At 38.9% G+C, this 17,651-nt stretch overlaps 1 protein-coding gene across 2 annotated transcripts in view; it reads right to left on the bottom strand.

Moving 5' to 3' along the window:
- Positions 1–1,273: 1,273 nt before the first annotated feature.
- Positions 1,274–17,651, bottom strand: part of myom2b (myomesin 2b) — a 33,703-nt gene continuing 17,325 nt past the window's right edge. The window contains exons 20-39 of one of the 2 annotated variants that reach the window (XM_061744532.1): positions 17,450–17,564; positions 17,049–17,211; positions 16,804–16,910; positions 15,872–15,916; positions 15,359–15,495; positions 14,187–14,331; positions 13,696–13,758; positions 13,338–13,405; positions 11,619–11,732; positions 11,188–11,275; positions 10,466–10,504; positions 9,357–9,462; positions 8,610–8,676; positions 8,221–8,317; positions 7,711–7,747; positions 5,107–5,129; positions 4,953–5,008; positions 4,771–4,860; positions 2,653–2,778; positions 1,274–1,841 (exon numbers count right to left, since the gene is read on the bottom strand). In XM_061744532.1, coding sequence (XP_061600516.1) covers positions 1,641–1,841; positions 2,653–2,778; positions 4,771–4,860; positions 4,953–5,008; positions 5,107–5,129; positions 7,711–7,747; positions 8,221–8,317; positions 8,610–8,676; positions 9,357–9,462; positions 10,466–10,504; positions 11,188–11,275; positions 11,619–11,732; positions 13,338–13,405; positions 13,696–13,758; positions 14,187–14,331; positions 15,359–15,495; positions 15,872–15,916; positions 16,804–16,910; positions 17,049–17,211; positions 17,450–17,564 — 1,887 coding nt within the window. In that variant the 3' untranslated portion in view covers positions 1,274–1,640. Of the gene's footprint in view, positions 1,842–2,652; positions 2,779–4,770; positions 4,861–4,952; positions 5,009–5,106; positions 5,130–7,286; positions 7,748–8,220; positions 8,318–8,609; positions 8,677–9,356; positions 9,463–10,465; positions 10,505–11,187; positions 11,276–11,618; positions 11,733–13,337; positions 13,406–13,695; positions 13,759–14,186; positions 14,332–15,358; positions 15,496–15,871; positions 15,917–16,803; positions 16,911–17,048; positions 17,212–17,449; positions 17,565–17,651 lie in introns of those variants that run through there. The other variant, XM_061744531.1, reaches the window with a different exon arrangement.

Here is a 17,651-nt window from a genome sequence, read left to right as displayed (position 1 = left end):
TTCACTCAACTCATTCTCAAGTTGTTAACAAGCGTGCCAAGACAAGTTTCTCTCCGTCAGAGCCGACGCACTCAGCAACTCAGAAGTAACACCAAACCCCACCAACCTCACACTCTCACTTTCTCTCTTTCAGTCTCTCCATTCCTGCTCCACTTCCCCCCCTTTCCAAATCCATCTCCTGTTTTCTGTCTATTTCCCTCTGACAGAATTAATAAACAGGCTCAGCAAAGTATAATCTCTTTCTTTTATTAGCAACAGCAAACAGAAACAATGACTTCACACTCAACCTGCTCCCTCTCTCCTCTCCGTTTACTCTCCTCGTCAGCTTTAATGAAGCACAAATCTCATCAGCTATCTTTTCATCAGCTCTGCTATCGCAACCTCCCACGCGCATGCACAGGTCTTCAAACCTGACCATTATTGCATGTCAGTGTCTTCATTTGGATAAAGAACAAGGAGGATAGTACATAATTCATATTTGTTTTGGCTGTAAGGCAGAATGAAGGAATAAAAGAATATTAATTTTGTTATGATAGTTTTCAGCAGCTCTGGCATGAGTCCCGCTTCACAACTCGGGTTACTTGGTGGTGATTCGCTGTCAGCTGATCTTCAGTAGGGTCGGTAATTTACCACGGTGATGTTGTTGACATCATTTGAAAAGGACTGAGCAGGTGGCAGTATGCCTGTACCTGTTTCAACACCGTACTGGTGAAAGATATTTTTAAAACCCAAAGCAGCATAAACATTAACCTCGTTGGATGTGGCTCTGACAGGCAGTCATGCTGCTAAGCCCATGTTTTTTGGTGCATCGACATTACAGGACAGACGCCGTCCAAAACATGTGTTAATGACTGTGAGACTGCTCCTAAGAGGTTATATATGCAGAGTGATCTCCATCTATTTCCACTGGAGCATGAAGTGACTTGCCTTGGCTTCATCTCCAAGGGGGTGGTGGTGGAGGTGTGCATGTGAGAGAATAGAATAGAGAGAATTGGCAGGTTCTGCCAAAGGGATAATACACCATGCTGTGTTGCACACCATAAAGAATTCAGACAGCAATAGAAACACACATGTGCCAGACTTAACAAGTGTTCATGTGGCAAACAGGGAGTAAGTTGTGAGAGTGTTTTTTTTAACGCTTTCATGGACTAAAGCACCTGACTAAGGATCTTCATGGTGGTGGCCATTACGTGCTTTGTGTAATGCATATTTCGATATATTGTATGTATGAATTCACTAAAACACAGGATGGTAGACTTCCAAAATGAACACATTTCACTTTTTCCAGCAAGCTGAACTTCAGGCTTTATTAAAGATTAATTTCAAATAAATCCCTTTTCCAATCCAGTCATGTTCAGATTGGAGGAAATTTTCTTTCTATTTAACTTAGTTCAGTTTCACACATTTGTGTTGTTTTTAACAGAGTGATTTCTCAAAAATGAAAGCTATGTTTGGTTTTCTGTTACACCCACAAGACATATTTTAATTATCAAGGGTATTTCTTTTTGTCTCTGAAATTGAATGCCAAATGAAACAGCACAACTTCATACCGAATACAGAACACCAGCAGTAGCTTCTATGTGGATCTACATGTGTTGAAGTGTATATATTTCCGCCCAAATTTATAGCTTCAACATTTTTTACTTCCTCCGACTAGGAATGGGACTCTTCACACCTCTCCCTGGTGCTGCCTTGGGAGGTGAAGGACTATGGGCAGGGCTGGGAGCAGGCTGGGTCTTAGGCTGAGGGATCTCGATGGGGAGTTTGGGAGGGATGATGGTTTTAGGGGTCAGAGCTGGTTTCGCTTCAGGGATTTTTTCCCCATGGCGGTACGCGCTGACCTGGAGAGAAAAAGAAACAACATTGTGTATATACTGTATGTTGTAAACATTTCCTGCTCATGTACTTTCTAATTGTAATAGTAGAAAACATCATTTTGGTAGCTTAATTCATTTTGCATCATAATTTAAAGGGGACCTATTATGGCATCTAATACCTATTTTAAACAGGCCTTGAATGTCTTTAAAAACAAGCTTTTGATTGTTTTTGCTAAATAAATTAGAAATTCAGTCTCTAAGCCATGTCTGTATCTTCCCCGTTTCTAACCTCCATCTCTATGCGGGATTCTGAGTGGGCGGGGCTATGATAATGAGGCTCTGTGCTGATTTGCTGCCTGACGCGATGACGCGAATGACGCGATACACCGCTACGAAAAAATGGCGGAAGCTCCGGCCGACGGAGTTAGTTGTGGGCGTGGTTTCACGCATCGCTCCTGTCGTGACGTCACGACAGGAGCATAATCTGAACGGCTCGTAGAAGCCACATCACACTGGACGGCTCATCCGGGCGGCTGTACAGACACTGCAGAATTTGGTTGCTTTCCTCCTTCTCTGAGTTGGCAGGCTGAGGGGAGACCACTTTATATATGTTAAAGCAAGAAAAAACGTGTTTTTCATAATAGGTCCCCTTTAAGAATATTTTCGGTTAGCATTTACACTTTAACATTAATATTATTCTTAGCTTTTTATTATGGCTCACAGAAAATATATCACAGATACGCAATCAAAATATAAGATTCCTGCTCCAAGTGGACAAACACGTCAGGGCTCTGAGTAAATCTAGTCACTGGTGATACACAGCAATTAAACTCACCACAATATCCACAGATTCCCCTCCATATTTGTTCTGGACAATCATCGTATATCTGCCAGAATCGTCCATGGCCACACCTTTGATCGTCAAACTGGCAAACCTTCCCTGGTCCAGGGAGACCACATACTGAAACAGAACAAAATCAAAGGTTAAACAAGTGAAGTGTGCAGTGCATCGAGTTAAGTTCGATTTAACATAAATGTCTCTTATTTAACTTTTGATTTAAACACTAATTTATCTCAAGCTCAGTAGAATGAGCTTTGATTACTATCTTCCCTCTGCAAAGCCTCAGCTTTTCTGTATACTACAGCTAGGCCATTGAAACAAAACATGGATGTATGTTTTACGCCGTCGAAGTGCACATGTGTCTATGTTGTCAGGCGTCTCATACAATGTGAGTAGTACCGACAAGTATACAATATTCTAATTATACCGGCTCATACCTGCCCACTCATTTATAAGGTGTGCCCATTGATACATTTTTATGGAGAGCTGCTTGTTGCAGCCTAATTACGTTCCTGTTAAGAGAAACACTTGTCTTTAATTGTGAGAAATTATAAAAGCTCTGCTTACTTAAAAATCCTTTAAAAAAAGAGAGAAGCCCTTTTCTAATCAGGATGTTATTTAGCCTCTTATAATTGAAGGTATTTATTTGAACAATGTAGGTTAAACTGCGTTTGCTTCTTTCTCTATTTTTCCATTTTTTGAATGATGAAAAGAAGCTATTTATGAAAAACAGTACCTGGTAATTACAGTTGTTTTAGTGACATAATGCACCAAAAGCGCCTACTCAGTGACAAAGCATTAACTTTTGTTTTTTATCATGTGCTTTACCTCATCTCCATTTGAGCATGTCTCTTTTTTTTCTATACCACATCTGCTCTGAGGTTAAGAGCAACGTAGACATGTTTGTTTTGCTGTTATCTTCATATCCTCTGTAGCCTCTGCACTAACAAGGTAGGGGAGAGGAACTCCTGAGGTTTGAAAAACACATCACCAAAGATCTCTGTTCTTGATATAGACAGGTTATTAGCAGGTGATGCAATAAATAAAAAAGAGAGCAAACCTGAACAGAAATCCCTCGTGGACCAGGGTTTCTTAAACTTAAATCTTCAAAGCTGATAGGAGCTGCCGGATGCTCTTGAAAGAGCCTCTATTGACTAGAGACAGACTGTCTGAACCGATCCTCGGTGGCAAGTAGGTCAATGAAGTATGGGATTTGCAGATTTGTTCTGTTCCTGATCTATGACTGTGTTAATAATATTGACATCAACTTATTTCTATTAAAAACAGATGGAAGTCTTTTGTTAATCTCAACCCTGTTCACTACATCTGTAGGCACATAGAGACCTTTAGCTTGAAAGGGACTTCCACCAGCACAGGGAGCTAAAGTCTGTCATTTGAGATTGTATGGAATTTATCAGAATTAAATAAATAATAAACTACTTAAAACATGCAAATTATCTAATAGTGATGGATCTACTGTGATGGACTGTGATGCCTATCCAAGGTCTTACCTAGAGAGACCTTGGATGGCTCCAGCAGACCTGCGTGGCCTCAGTAGAAATAAGAGTGTTGGGATCAATAGATATAAGAATAATATTCAATAGTCAAAGGCTTGGTATCAGTAACATTTATGTATGAAAGTGAGATTTCTTAATCTGTCAAGATACTCAATATGTCATTAGAACACGTTTTTTTTATAACATTTTCTGTATATTCTTGTTACATGCTTGTACTCAGTCAGTAGCTTTTGGATGTCACATTTACAGCAATTGAAGTCTGTAAGAACTAGTAAAAAATGACAAATCAGGATTTGAACTCAAGTCAGAAGCTTTCCAGCTAGAAGACTGAAGTTTGGGTCCCTGGAGTGCAGAAGACAGAGCCATTATTGAGACTCTTATTTTTAAATGTAGTTTTAATTTGCATATGCAGATGGCTACAAGTTTAGACATCCAACTAATAAGTTAATAGTGCTGCTGTTGGTCCAGTTGGTGGTGTACATGACTCGGATAGTTTAATTACACATTTTGTTAAGTGCGTTAAATTTAAGATCAGTTGGGAAATATACAGTATTAAGATTCCTTTCATTTCCACAGTGACAGAAACTGGAATTACCTTATCATCGGGTTCAACGTCTGATCCATTTCTCAGCCAGGACACCTGAGGTTTGGGGTCTCCGCAGACTGTACATGTTAAGCTAAGGGTCTAAGTTAAACAAAAAAAAGAGAGAGAGAGAACAAAACTAATTAAAACACATGTAACGGGTCAGGAACTGTGCATCATGCTCTGACACCTACCTTCTTTTCCATAATGGTGACAACATCGGGCAATCCACCCACCACCTTGCCACGGTCTGAAACAAACCATTGGTAATTTCATCAGTCATGACTAGCGTTTGATATGTTGAACTACTGAGCAAATGAACGATGAGATCGGAAAAACAAAACTCACTCTTTTCAGCATATGCCTCGGCCCTAGAACAAACATAAAGTTAGATATTTTTGTCATGGGACAACATTTTTGAAATTGACAATACACTTCTTCAAAGTACAAAGTAGACAAATAATGAAAAATAGGCCTACAAATGGCTCGTAGGGTTTTATAGACATCTCTTTGTATTGTTGTTTAAAGTTTTATAACATTTTCCCTTTAACACATGCACAGACAGACAGACGGACAGACGGACGGACAGACACAACATTTATCTTTAATATATATTAATATATATATATATTTGTGGCAGGCACTGAGGTCAGCCACAGGACCAGATGGCTGGGTTGGGGGACTCTCTGCATGTGTATGCTCAATCAAAAAGGCAGCAGAGTGTCACTTGTTTCAACTTGTTTGTAAAATCTTGTGCTAAAATGTCTCCCTTTGAATGTTAATTAGAAAAGGGATTTGGACAGTTTCCACTCAGCATGCAGTGCAGTGTTTGTAATTTCACTCCTCTTTCACTTTCCTTTCTTTCTTTCTTTTCTTTTTTCTTGAATGGATTTAAAAATTCAGTGTGGGGAGTTTACTTCTCCCTACTTAGCCAAAGGACCACACAGGATATCTGCTATTTGATGTCGCTTTTATTTTTTATTTTTTACATCTATCTCAAATCATTTCACGCTGGAATTCCTCCCTGTCAGCAAAGCTAGAGATGTTAGAATTCACTAAGGTTTTTCAAATTTTCGTGTGATTAAAAGTATAGTCTATTCAAGCTGTACCGGTACTCTCTATTTGTGCACATAAATAGACTTGCAGTAGTTTTTCAAACATGTATAAAACCTGCAAAGCAAACATTCATCGCCGTACATAAAGTAGTCTAATGGATGAGTGAATGTTCTATGTAGATTCTTATCCTTCATGCAACACCATCAATACAGCATTAGGATATTGACCCTGAAGGCCGTATGACTCATACAACAATTAATGTGGCTAGCACACAGCTGTGTACAACCCAGCAAGTAAAACACACCAAGGACTTCTTTTTTCTTTTTAATCTAGCTTCACTAACCTTTGAAATTGCAGTGACTTTAAGTGGGGCCACTATGCTGTTTATCAGCTCCCGAGGTTTTGTTGGTGTGCAAAACAGCATTAGCATTAGTCCTTCAGCTGCAACCTTGGGAGTGTTAAACAGTCTCAGGACATGGAAAACTCAAGGTTAAACCTGAAGTCACTGCAATAAAGCTACAATTCATGCTTCTTTGTACAGCCCCCACCCCACAGACCTGTACCCCCGTACCGCCGTCCCCCAGATCTCAACATTATCTAGTCGGTGTGGGATAACATGAAGGGATAGAGGACTCTGGCCAAAACTTAAATTCACAAAAAAAAGTGTGACCCCTGAAAACTTCAAAACAGATCCTCCAGATAAATTGCTGCTGAAGGCAGTCATGTGGAACGTCTGCAATATTCAAGAGAAGTAGAAGCGATAGAAACTGCAATTTCAAACTGTACAGAAGATAGCAGGCAGGCCTACAGTGATCAGTGAGTGCACAGATATTTTCAAATACCTGTTTTAATTATGAGGCCATGTGCATGCTCGGGCTATATGCATATGTTCATCTCAAGCTGCTCAGAACTGTGTGCAGGTTTTGCAACATTCATATACTTAACAGATCTTTGCAAAATAATTTAAAAAAAAGTGATTAAAATATTTATCTAATATGTGCTACTGTATTAGTTAGAGTAAATTCAGAGATTTGAAAGGAAAAAGTGATAAACATGTCAAAAGACAGAATTATTTTGTATAAAATGGCATTTATAGTTTTAAAAACCTTTTTCACCTTTTTCCCTTCATGTGGAGGAGTAGATTTTGAAGCAAAAACTGCCCCCCAAACAATGTAAGCAAGGCCTAGCACGTGCTTGGCCTGAACCACCAGTTTGCCTTCCTGCTGTGTATCTGACAACTAGCGAGCCTCGTCACACAAACGTTCCCTAGATGCTAGAACTTGGTTGTCTTACTTAAACTGCAGAGAAACAATGACAACAAGAAAGATTGGATTGATTGTGTGAGGAGCAAAATTGTAAAAGCAGCATTGGGAAGGGGCACACATCAGCCCAGAGACTCAAATTTACACGTTATGGTACAACTGGTAACCACAGCTGGAAGGTAAACTCAAGATGTAATATCTGTCTTGTGCGTTTGCAATTTATCTTCCTCGCTGTTTGGTTAAAATGGCTTGTTTCCACTTGTCCCATTAGTTCAGTCTATGTAAACTGAGCTGAGCTGGGATTTTGAAACCTTTTCTACACTTAGTTATTGTTTTAATAATCCGTGACAGATGTGTGGTGAATGATCCAACAAACTCTGAACACATTCTTTTTTTCTTTTCTTTCCTTTGACTTTAAGTTTTCAAATCCAATTGAAAGGGGTAATTTAAGCTGTCAAGTGCTCTGTGTGGATTTAATTTTTCAAACAAGAAACAAAAGCTTTGGTTTGGGAAATCAATGTTTTGACCAATTGTGTGTGAAACTCGCAGTTATGAGGCTCATGTGAAGGAAACTCTTATGACATCTACACATTTAGATAAGAGTAACTAGACTGATTTGAGAGTTTGGTCTTACTTGAGTTTCAGGAACTCAGCATGGGCCTTTTCATAGACTGAAAAATAGACACAGAAAGTTATTACAAAAGTTCACAGGGCAACATACAACAAGCATCAGGTTTTATGAGATAAAAACAATCAACATTAACTCTTAAAGCTATCTTAAAGATGATCTTCCATGAGCAACCACCAACTATGTGAGGACGGTGAAGTTCATGCATGTGAACCTTTCTAAAGTCATTACAATCAACATTAATTCAAGCTGACCTGCAGCCACAGTTTCCTTGCGTGGGAGCAAGCTGTGAGCTTTTTATGTAGCCAGTTTTCAGGCACAAGAAGTTGTTTGATAATCAAAGAATAGTCTCTGATTTGAGTAGCACTTGAGTTTTTTTTCTTCCGTGTGTGTGTGTGACTGTGTGTGCTTCAAACTAAACCCACGAAAGGCACACAAATACACTGACTGAGTTGTTTCTTTAGTCCTTTTTCCTCTTTTTAATCTATAATAAATAAGATGGGGGAAGATACTGACCATCACCGGTGAGCTCCATGGTTCTTTTCTGTGAATTTTCAGAGTTGGTGATTACGACAGAGTACGTTCCTTTGTCCTTGTCCACTGGCTCAATCACCTGCGAATAGGTCAGACGATAAACTCCTCAGTCCTGTGACCAACTGAGCACTGGGCTCAGTGCCTGGCTCTTTTAAACAAGCATGTCTTGCCAAGGCTCTAAAAATCTTTTGGACAGTTAAAATCACAAAACTTTTTTACAAAAAACAAAAAGAAACCCAAGAGGTACAAAATTATTCATTACATTTAACAAATTATAAACTATCAATATACAAAAGTGGATTCTTTAGTTTTATAAAATGATTTAAATATGATCCACCTTAGAAGAAAATAAAGTTCAGTGCTGATCATACCTCCATTGTTGCCATAGCAGAGGTTCCTCCAATCACAATCTTGTCATTGTGGGAGAGTTTAGTCTCACTGAGGAGTAAATAAAAAGAAGAGGTGTGAGTGCTGTGCCGTGTTGTTGTGTGAGCAGGTGAGGCCTGATTCAGAGGTGAGGCTGAAGCCAGTTTCATGCCCCCCCGATGTTACAGCACTGTGTGGCAGCACAGTGGAATTTTACACGAGCACCGAGAGGATGTGGAGGTGTGAAAGATCTTTAGTTGCTCTTCATTATTTTTGTTATTGTGCTTTGTCCAGCCTCCTTTTTTGTTCCATCCATTCATTGTTCACCAAACTGACTGTATTTTATAATCTCCTGAATAAGACCAGGGTGCTTTTAAGTGCAGAAAACATACTTGTTTTATCAAAAATGTCAGTCATTTCTACAACAAAACAGGGCAATTTCACTGCGTTAGCCAAAGTAAAAAAAAATGCATGCCAACAACCATAACAAGTGTTATTATATATTTTTTTTATTTATCCGTTTATTTGTTTATTACCACTCCTGGAAATTTAACTTGACAGAGAAGCTAAATTAATGGCCTTGTGGTCAACATGTTTACATAGATATTTAAATTTCTTCTTGTTGTTATTCTCCCGTCATTTTCCATTGTTATCTTCTTGCCATTAGTGGTCATTGTTTTAGTCTTTGTATTTATCGTTGGGCTGATAATAGTAGAGGGCGCATTAGTAGTTTTACAAATCCAGTTCCTTACCCGTGATACCAGGTGATGTTCATCTCTGAGGTGTAATACTTCATATGACACTGCAGCTGAATACCCGTTGCTGTGCATTTAATCACCAGCTCTGCCGCGCTAGCTCCTGAAGGAGGTGACAGAACACATTTGAAATCAAAAACAAATACATTTTTTCCGTATATTGCTAAAAAACCTGTTCTTTTTGTTCGTTTTAACTTGAAATTATGCTTTTTATTTATGTTTTAATGTATTTGTGAAGCACTGTGAATCACTTTGTTATAGAAAAAAAATGTGCCGTGCCCTGTCTTCTATCTAATGGCTGAACAAGATTTGCCACATAAAATTGAATTTTACTTCGTGATAACTACTTTCACATTTCCCCTTTTATGTCACCTTGGTCTAACTTGGAGAGTAAAACTGCTAATGAGGCAGAGTGCAGATTTTTGTTTGTATGCTGTACTCTGCAACTCCAAGAGGTTTTATTAACTTTTTGAAGCCATAAAATAAATAAATAAATAAATAAAACCAAATAGAAAAAAGCTATTTCCTTCTACAATATGTCCGTGGGGAACTCTGCTCACCGAATATTCCAAGTGGACAAGTGTGTCATCCACCTGGTCACATCACTATGGTTTCCCATTATCACTATAATGAACCCTCTTCTGCTCTGCAACCAAGGCTGTAACAGTCGCTGCAGAGCTGTCAAGTGAATGTCGCTTAAAATAGGAGTAAGATGCTCCTCCACACTGTCACTGTGGCAGCACAGTGGAATTTTAAAGTGATTTCACCACATGATGGCCAAATGCTTCCAGCATGACAACTTCTGTCACACACTGATAAGTGTTTGTAAGTAACAGTGGGATTTTAAAGCGGCAACATATCAACCCCGTGATGGATCTCCTTAATCTCTTATCACTGCAGTGTGATTTTCTTTTTTTTTGTCATGTTAAATTTAGGTGTTTTGAACAATATCCCTCCAGTGGGTATGGGGTGATCCTGGTGATGCTGAGCGTTCTTTTAAATGCATATCTGCTCATGAGATAAGTGATGTGTGTGAGTGTGTAATCACCCCTGAGTGTGTGTGTGTGTACTATATAAGTATGTGCATATAAAAGGACGATACCTACCAGCCAGTTGGCTGAGCTTGTCTATGGCATCCTCAAAGACTAAAAGAACAGAAAAAAAAGACACGGGGTGAGAGAAACACTCAGACGGAGGAAAAGACACCCTGCTGCCCTCTGGAGGCTGCAGTCTAAACTCAGTGATGGACGTTTGAAAATACCTATACTTCTCCAGCTCTCGGGGCATTTGTTGCTCCGTGGTTATTATCTACTTGCCTTGTGGCTTAATAGAGATGTGAATATTTATTTCCTAGTCAAACGGCATAAAAAAAGATGCATCTTTACTAATCCTCATGAAGATCTTCATTGGTTTATCAAGTACTGAGTAAGTTATGATGTAAAAGGGATAAAAGATAATCTGCAAGCGGTGGTAAGGTGCCACAAATCTATATAAAATATGCACAGACATCAGAACTTGAAGGCTGCAGACTACAAGAAAATGAAAATGGATAATCTGTAGAATAAAGCCGGCAGCAAGAAATAGTTTTATCTAGAAACACAGGATTGAAACCGGCACTTATGTTAAAAGTGTCTTAATCTGCACCGCTCTTGCATTTTATGTCTTCCATATCTAATGAACATCAAGCTGTTTTTAAGTATACATTTTTCATAGGCCATTTCACCACAGATTATCATTTATACTTAATCAGTCAGAGAACAAGACAGCTGCCCAGACAGTGAATCATTCTCCTAATTAAAGTTAAATTAAGGAAGAGACGCATCCATACTTTTTCCACTGATGTCAATTTGGCTCATGTCTTTGCTTCTGTCATCACTGATGGTGGCCTTATAAACCCCTGCGGTCTTTTGTGAAAACTGAAGAAGAAACAAAGAGACACAGGGAGCACAGACATATTTAATCTGAACATGTTATGGTGTCTGTTGTTGTCGTGTAAAAAGGCTATGTTGTGTCATCAGAAGTAAAAGAGCAAGATAGAAGACATTAAAGTGATGGCACCATTTCTTGTTTCTGTAGTTTTTATGTAATGTAACTAACAAACAGATTAACAGCAACAATCAGCCTTCCATCTCGGAGCAAGGACTAATTGTGTAGTCATGTAACAGTTCTATTATTTAACAAATCCCCTGTGGAGAAGTTACAGTATTTTACACTTCTTTTCCAATTTTCAGAAGATTATCTGCAGCACTGTGTTTTTACCAGTTTAATTGGTAGTTTGCAGACACCTGATCCAAGGTCAGGCTTCACATCAGGGATAATCTCTGTGTCTTCTTTGTACCAGTGGAACTCTGACTCCTTCTTTAAATTGGCAACCTTCAATGAAAAACATGGATTTATATAAACATTCAGCATAGTTTTCAATTACAAAAAAAACTGGAGTTTTATGATGTGATTTTCAGACATCTTCACTGCACATCATGAAACTCCAGCAACAATTAACAGCCTCAACTGCAACCGACCTAAAAACCGGGTTTTTTCTACATCTGTTAGATAGCCCTGAAAGCTACTAATCAGCCTTGCGTTGTCTGTCCCGTAATCCTTCAAATGCACACTCCTCACTTTCCCTGTTGGCCTTAATGCCACATCGTTTTTATATTTTATGCAACTTGCTCATTAAAACATGAAAATCCAACAAGTCAGTGTTGTGTGTTATGGGCATTTAGAAGATGTAAAACACTGCAGCAAATGGATTACACTGAAAGTCTCCATCTTTCACCTTTTTAGGGGTATAAAGAAAAGAAGCACTTTGTTAGGAATCAGATTTTATGGATGCGGCTCATCTCATGAACATAAACAAATGTGATTGTAATGTTTACAAAGCTTTGGATCATTTCTGCAGCCAGCTAAGCTTTTTATTCTTTCAGTTTTCTTGTATTATTTATTTATTTACTTATTTATCCAGTGTTGACTGAGTGTAAGTATAAATAACTGAACCAGGCACAAACATTAAGCACTCCATGAATTGTGAAGGTTTTTCCTTTTTAAAGATGCTGTGTGGGATGCGTGGGATGTTTAATTGAAGTCTTCAGAGTTTAAATCTTCTGATTGATGGCATGACAATTGAGCCTGTAATCATCTGCTTGCTCGGACACAACCTCCTGCTGTTACATGTCAACACACTGGGCAAACTTTAATTTGGTTTAAGATGTTGATTTTTGATTCAAGGACTTCTTTATTGATCTTCAGCCTCTCCGGTCACAGTGATATAAAACTGTCATTACTGCAAACACTAAGTCTGCTGTTCCATCATCATTTTGCAGTTCGTGGCACACTGTGTTCCTCAACCATCACACCCCCTCCCTTCCTCCTCCTCATTTGAGGGTGACAGCTGAGGTCATTTTCGAGAGCTTGACGAAATGGTGACACGCCGCCTAATGCACCAAACCGAATTCACTTAACAGCATTTTAGGAAAGACTCCTTTTAGTTTCTGCTTGATTCAGGGTCAATTTCTACCTATAAAGTTTGACGCCTTGGCATCCAAGTGTTGGCACATTTATTTTGCACCCTAAATAATCATAAACATACCTTTCTGCCAAATGGCTGATGCTTATGCCTGCTTAGTAGTCATATCACTCTTAACATTCACACACACACTTAATTTACTGCTTGTGTTTACTGTCTCTCTCCAAATGCGCTTATCTAAGCTAAACTGACAATCAGATTAAACAGATGTCAGTTTGAGATTGTCTTAGGGCATGTGAATATTGCCCTGATTTTAAAATAGTCGGAATAACGTACTTTCCCTAACAAGTTTGTGGCAAACAGCTGAGGGCATAAATTGTTGTTATTTTAATTCTGGACCTAATAATTACGAAAAACTGTGGGCATCCTGAATTCAGTAGAACAACTAATCACAAGCCAGCCACCAATTTGTTTAGATGGTAAATATTGAGTAACTATGGAGTTTGGCTGTTTACCTTGCAGACCAAAGAGACAGAGCAGTCCTCTCCAACGTGCAGTGATAGGAACTCACTGAAGTGGGGGCCTGCAGTAGATATGGAAAAACAAAAGTAAACGCATTGGGTAAAAGTTAGCTCTCATACTAAATATCTTTGCCTACATTTGGGGATTGTTTTAGTTCATCATGAAGGAATTATTTAGATAGGATCCATTTTGGGCTCTCAGATTACAGCGGTACACTTGAAGCAAAGGTGGTCCAGTTCAGTTCCGTGTACTTTCATGCATACTCACTGATACTCAAGTTGCGTCCCACAAAAGCTTATTGGATGCAATGGAGATAAAGGTTATATGTTAAGAATATTTTGTATTTCTTACCCTCTTTGACTCTGATGTATTCTCTTCTCTGGTAGTCAGCCTCGGCCAATGCTTTCTTAAAACCTGTGTGCACAGAATCATAAACGGAAAACAATTAAAAGTGTTGCCAGTAATTGCTATAGATCCTTGGATAACTTACTTAATGGTCTCCTGTATGATAGCGCAATGATTACAGAACATTAAAACTCTATTAACCCTAATGCATTTCCAGAGATACAGTAGATGTACAGCCCCAAAACAAATATCATATAGGCAACAATCTACCGCATATACGGTACCAGAAATGTGTTCAACCAGACTGTGAAGGCTTGCCAACACACTCACTTTTAAGGAGTAAAATACAATCCTGACAATTGCATGCCCCTCTTGCACACGTCAGCTGTTCATCAGGTCAATTGAAAGCATCTGAGGGTGTTAGATTTGAGACAGTTCTATAGAAATACGCAGGAGTTGCTGATGGCTGATCAACAGTCAGATCTGGCATCTCTTACCATCTCCAATCAGAACCAATGAGCTCTGCCCTTTGCCTCCTCCATCTGTGATCTGGCAGGTAAATGTCCCCTCATTCTCCACCGTGAAATGGTCCATTATAAACTCAATGATACCTGTAGAGGTGTCATGACCCATCTTGTTGGGCTGCAAAAAATAGATTTTTTTTTATGAGAAACAGGCCACAGATGCATCCAATTCAAAGGAAAGAAAACCTTCTTTTATTTCCAAGGTTTTATGTAACACTCTTAAGAGAAATTCAGTCAATACATTTTAGCCAGTTGCTTATAATCAAAAGCAATAGATTAATCAATCATCAGTAAAGACCTGGACCTTTCAGGTCTGTGTTTACACAATGCCACAGAGAAAAGACATAATGAATGATCTTAGAGAAACAACTGTTGGTGCCCATCAGGCAGGTGTCAGTCTTTACAGGAACAAACTTCCCAGCAAGTTCACCACAAGGTCACACTGTGCAACGTTCAGAGAATTTACGAGAGAGACCAAATAGCTACGTCTCAAACTCTACAGGCTTCTGTAGGAATTTTAAATGCTAAAGTTCATAATAGTACAATAAAAAAGGGCAGCACAAGTATAGCTTGTTTGTGCGGTTTTCCAGGAGAAACGATCTTCTTTCTGAAAAGAACAGAGCATCTAAACAAACCACAAAACTTACGGAACAATGCCCATTGGACAAAAAAGACCATTTCTTCCCCCAGCACGGCAAAAAACTAACACATCAGCACAAAACCTCATGGCAACTGTCAAGCACAGAGGTAAAGGAGTAATGATGATAATTTTGCGTGCCCAAAAATCACCTGGGTGGCTTTGAAGCCACTAAATCATGGGGTGCAGTGTCTGGGTTATTTGGCTTAGTTTTTGATGAATAAAGAAGGATTTATGCCATGTAGTTATTTATCTGAAGTTGTATTTAGCTAATATTAAGACTTGATTGAGGACCAGATGATTCCTGTTATGTCCTAACACATAAAAGCTGAGAGCTGAGTGATGGTGTACTTTCTTTATCACACGACTGCACTGGCGTTGTGAATATAGATGATTTATCTACTTTGATTACCATGCCTTTCATGTTGCAACAAACTACTGTCGGAGACAGTGTGGGGAAGAAATCTCTCTCATGTTTCTTATTCTGAAAAGTACACATGTATCTTACATCAGCTCCGGACAGTTCCTTGTCGTTCGCAAAGAATTTGTAGGTGACATTGGAAGAAATCTCTTCAGCCTGCAGATAGAACCTCATTCTGCCTCTCTCCAAAATCTTATAGGCCAACTCAGACTTCAACGGGATGACTAGAGGAGAGGAGAGGAGAGGAGAGGAGAGGAGAGGAGAGGAGAGGAGAGGAGAGGAGAGGAGAGGAGAGGAGAGGAGAGGAGAGGAGAGGAGAGGAACCGAATGGAAAGGAGAGGTAGTTAGGCAGGTGATGCAAAAGCAGGTAAGACTTTTTTTTGGAATCAAATAAAAAATAAAAAACAGAAATGTTCCCCTACAAGAATAAAGAAATCTGAGGTTCAAAGCAAATGGAAGAAAGAAAAAAAAATAAAGCATGAAAGGGAGAAACAGAGGGACAGAGACAGCCAGTAAAGCAGATTAGGATGCAGCAAAGAAGAAGTGTACAAGAAAGGTTTATTAAAAAGGAGAAAGGAGGAGATTTTGTGAGATACCTACCTGGGTGTCTAATGTCATGGCTGAGTGTCAGCATCTTTTTCAACTCTGAAATGCAGAATCAACATTTTAATTTCAATTTTTTATGGACAAAACAAATATACACATTATTATACACATTATTCTAACTGCAGAGATATAAGATTTAAGATGGACTTTTAGGAGGCAGCCTATTTCAAGGACAAGTCCAAACTGGAGAGATCACTGTTTAAACTGCGTTGCGGTTTGGTAAAATAACTGTAGGTCACACAAAGGAGAGGCAGTAGCGAGTGCGCTGATTATGGCCTACAAACACTGTGGTGCAATAAAAAGAAAAAATACTGTGAAACTTTCTAACAGAGCAGAAAGTTGTTTTTTTTTGGGGGGGGGGGGTTTGCTATGACAACATGGTGATAAAATACAAACACTGCCCCAAGCTCGGAGAAATAATCTGAGCTATGTACTTCGACGGTATTCATCAGAAATGTAATGGCATTTTTTTTTGTTGCCTACATGCCAGTATGATCATTTTTAAAAACAGTCTCATTGCTTTCATCTTTAATACATCCCACACATCGCCTCAGTTCTTCGATACACAGCTTCCTTTTGATTTTTTTTTCTTTTTTTATGCTCAAGTCTGTACTTTGATGTACTTTTCTGGATATTGCTATACAGCTGTTCAAATTTTCATGATCAAGGCATGACAGATATTTATATGCTTTACTACAAAAGGTGGGGAAATATCCATAATTCTGAATGTTATATCAGAAATTGAATGTTATTAAAGTAATCCAAATACTGATTTAAATATATACATACATATATATATATATATTTATAGCAAACATACATTTGAAGGTAGCAGAGTTCCTGTTTTTGATTTTCCGTAATTAGCCTGAGCCCGGTGGGTGGTTAAGCACAAGTGCCGTACGGTAACGGTGATGAATAAATCCTACCTTCAGTTGAGATTGTAAAGCTGGATGACACCCCCTCTGTGTCGGTGACAGAAACAGAATATGTTCCAAAATCCTCTTTATCTGGGTGCGTAAAGATCAGCTTAGAGCTGTGGTGCAGGGAATGAGAGAGACAAAAGCACAGAAACATAGACAAAGGAATATTATTGCAACAGTGTGGCAGTGTTTTATTGCATATTAACATTCAGCATCTGGTTGCATGTGCACCTATGTGTCTGCAAACTTACTGGCTGCCTTCTGTCTTAATTACTACTCCTTTGGAGAAGTCAGTGATTTCTTTATAATCTTTCTTCCAGATAAACTTAGAGTCTGCCTTAATTTGGCAGGATTCAAATGACAGGACAATGTCACCTGACTTCTCATCCACCACACAGGAAACCTCGTGGGAACCTTTGATACATAGACAAACATACACAAATTATAACTGTGACCAATGCACCATAACATAGTCTACATTTTAGTAAAGTATTTACCTAACTTTGCCTTCAACACAAACAATAGAGCATCTTTCCAAAAAAAAGTATAGCCATACTATCGTGCAAAGAGATACTTGGGGAGTCTTCTTTTTTTATCTTTTAAATATTTCACAATCGGACTTGTAATCTCCTAGTGTATCATTAAAGGTTACCTGCCACAGCCTTGGCAGTCACAGGGTCAGATACCATTGATGCCATGCCCAGTCCTGCGTCATTAACAGCACGCACTCTGAACACATAGTGTACACCCTCGTGCAGACCTGTTACCTAGGGAGCAATTAAACAAAGACACAACATAGAGTTTGGAGAGGAAACAGAGCTTTGTGATTGTTCACACACAAATTTCTTAAAAGT

This window comes from Cololabis saira, chromosome 2 (assembly GCF_033807715.1).
Source record: "Cololabis saira isolate AMF1-May2022 chromosome 2, fColSai1.1, whole genome shotgun sequence".
Lineage (NCBI taxonomy): Eukaryota > Metazoa > Chordata > Actinopteri > Beloniformes > Belonidae > Cololabis > Cololabis saira.
This window is presented reverse-complemented; position numbering and strand designations above follow the sequence as displayed.